The sequence below is a fragment of the Primulina eburnea genome, chromosome 2 (genome assembly GCF_022965805.1).
Source record: "Primulina eburnea isolate SZY01 chromosome 2, ASM2296580v1, whole genome shotgun sequence".
Lineage (NCBI taxonomy): Eukaryota > Viridiplantae > Streptophyta > Magnoliopsida > Lamiales > Gesneriaceae > Primulina > Primulina eburnea.
The window spans coordinates 39,964,791-39,967,736 of NC_133102.1; the positions used below are offsets into that span (position 1 = coordinate 39,964,791).

The 2,946-nt window shown below is 33.7% G+C and overlaps 1 protein-coding gene across 1 annotated transcript; it reads left to right on the forward strand.

The window, feature by feature from the left end:
* Window positions 1–548: 548 nt before the first annotated feature.
* On the forward strand, window positions 549–2,431 carry LOC140824696 (probable xyloglucan endotransglucosylase/hydrolase protein 32). Its single transcript, XM_073186241.1, has 4 exons — window positions 549–842; window positions 1,043–1,143; window positions 1,232–1,452; window positions 1,804–2,431. The coding sequence occupies exons 1-4, from the start codon at window positions 641–643 to the stop codon at window positions 2,156–2,158; spliced, it is 879 nt and encodes a 292-aa protein (XP_073042342.1). The 5' UTR covers window positions 549–640; the 3' UTR covers window positions 2,159–2,431.
* Window positions 2,432–2,946: the final 515 nt, after the last annotated feature.

The window sequence follows — 2,946 nt, forward strand, 5'->3', positions numbered from 1 at the left end:
GATATATCAACCACAAAAAATTTTCAATATTTGAGTATCAGTTTAGCTAGCCTAGAAGCGTAAATATTAGAGATCGAAAATCGAACCATGTTTGCTTATCTGTAATTTTGGTCATATATATTATCAAAATTTAGTTCTAATCATGTATTTCTCGATTTTTGACTATTTAAATTTTTCCTTTTGAAAATACTGATGTTATTCGTTATCCATTTCATATTTCTCAATTTAACGATTTCAACCGAAAAGATTTTGTTCTCAAAATAGTATAACTAATCTTCCAAATCAGAATTGTTTCATTCTAGACGTAGTCGAGCAACTCTGAGGTCGATTCAAAATTATGACAAAAATAACATTAAATTCAGAAAACAAACTATGCCCCCCTTTGTATAAATCGTGAATATTTTTTAACTTGTCCTTTGTTTTTCAATAAAATAAAATAAAACCCAAATGGGACCCCCCATGCATAATCTTTGTATATATATATAGACACACACCTACGTACACTAACAATACACACAAACCGATCCTCACCCCACCCCCCACCCCTCCCCCCCACCACCACTCTCTCAAACTACTAAATAAATCAGTTCCACTGACAATTAATTTAATACACATTTCCTTGGAAATAATTTTTTCCCCGATGGCTCTCTTTCTTTTAGCGTGGATCGGCTTTGTTTTCATGCTGAGAAGTAGCAATGCACAGGGTCCACCTTCTCCAGGCTACTATCCCACCACTAAAATAGGCTCGATCGGTTTCGAGCAAGGGTTCAGGAATCGCTGGAGTCCTCAGCATCAAAGTCTCGACCAAGGCACACTCACTGTTTGGCTTGATAAGAGCTCAGGTACGTACTAGCTAGCTAGCTAAAGCTCATTTACACATCTTCTTCTTTCTCGGGTTTTATGCTTTTTCAATATTTCACATAGAAAATATTAAATATATACAATAATATATATCAAATATATATATGTATATTGATGGTAGATAAAATATGATTTCCCAACATTTTATAACAGGCTGATACGTTTAAATTTTTCATGGCAGGAAGTGGATTTAAATCACTTGATTCTTATTCATCTGGTTATTTCGGTGCCGCAATCAAGCTTCAACCTGGTTACACGGCTGGAGTTATTACATCTTTCTACGTACGTGAGATCAATTCATATATATATATATATATATAAACAATTTTTTATGATCTCTGACTGGTGGATTAAATGTTGAAAATGGCAGCTTTCAAACAATGAAGACCATCCAGGGGATCACGATGAAATCGACATCGAGTTCTTGGGAACGACGCTGGACAAGCCATATGTGTTGCAAACAAATGTTTACATGAGAGGGAGTGGGGATGGCAACAATATCATAGGAAGAGAAGTGAGATTTCACCTTTGGTTCGATCCCACCAAAGCCTTCCACAACTACGCCATTCTCTGGAACCCATCCGAGATCATGTACCGACTTCACTCCAACCAGAATTTCTTATACAAATTTGATCAAATATTATATAATTTTTTTGGATAACCAATATGATAAAAAGATGATATATTGAAAGACTTGAAATTAAAAATAAAAAATAAAAAAAAGAATCTGAAAAGACATGCATGATGGTCACCAGTCATTCTCATCACAAGAAAACAGCCAACTAGACAGCTCTTTAACTTTACAAGAATATTCAATCATTCCCGTCATTGTCTAATTGATCATTAATTGATTTTAGATTTTCTACGTCATTTAAACGGAATATATGTATATAAAAAGCAAGAAATAAGACGATTTCTAGACATTTTTCTGTTGAAATGCAGATTTTTTGTGGATGATGTGCCTATCAGAATGTATCCTAGGAAAAGTGATGCCACTTTTCCATTAAGGCCAATGTATGCATATGGATCCATATGGGATGCTTCTTCATGGGCTACCGAAAACGGCCGGTATAAAGCGGATTACAACTATCAACCCTTCGTCGGAAAGTACAATAACTTCAAGATAAGTGGTTGCAAAGGGGCCGCCTCGTGCCGTCTCATCACCGCCTCGCCCTCCGGTTCTGGCGGGCTGAGCAGCCAACAATATGCTGCCATGAGTTGGGCCCAAAATAGATACAAGTTTTATGACTATTGTGAGGACTCAGAGAGAGACCATAGACTCACACCTGAGTGTTGAAGTTTTAGGCTTTTGGGCCTAATTTTTAGGCAATGGGAAGAAAATTACTTGAATTGTGTGGCGAGTATTGTTGTTTTCATGCTATTTGGAGCTGTAAGTTTTGTGATATGTAGTGGAAATTTTTGGACTTAAGTGTGCTGAAAAGGGCCCAAATTAGAATCCAATCGGCCCATTTTCTCCATTTGTTAAGGCCCAATGTTTGTTTTAGGAATGTACTTGTGAGCCAACTTCCTTTTGGCCCAAATTTATAGTGATAATATACAGTTTGAAGTTTTCGACATTTCGCATCTCTCTCTACATTTTAGTGAAAGGATTCAAGAATTTTGGTGATTTTCACCCTTTAAATATTTTTTAGTCAAATTTTATATTATATTTAGGTACAAATTATTTATGAATAATCCATGACTCGAACTCGATTTTGAGTTTGACGACACATTCACAAATCTTGACTCAAGATATTCTACAAAAATTTTGAATCGACAATTTGTTCCACTATATTATTATTATTATTATTATTATTATTATTATTATTATTATTATTATTATTATTATTATTATTATTATTATTATTATTAGATTATTATTATTCTATTAAAAAAATTTGAATAGACCAATTTTTCCACTATATTATATTATTATTGGGTAAATCACTTAGAAAAATTATAGTTGGTAATTTTAATGGAAGTCTAAATTTACCCTTACCACAACATTGATGCTTTATTGCTAGTTTAGATAAAATATTAGCAACACAATAAGTTACTTTTTTTCCTTCTAAACTTTCACAAAAA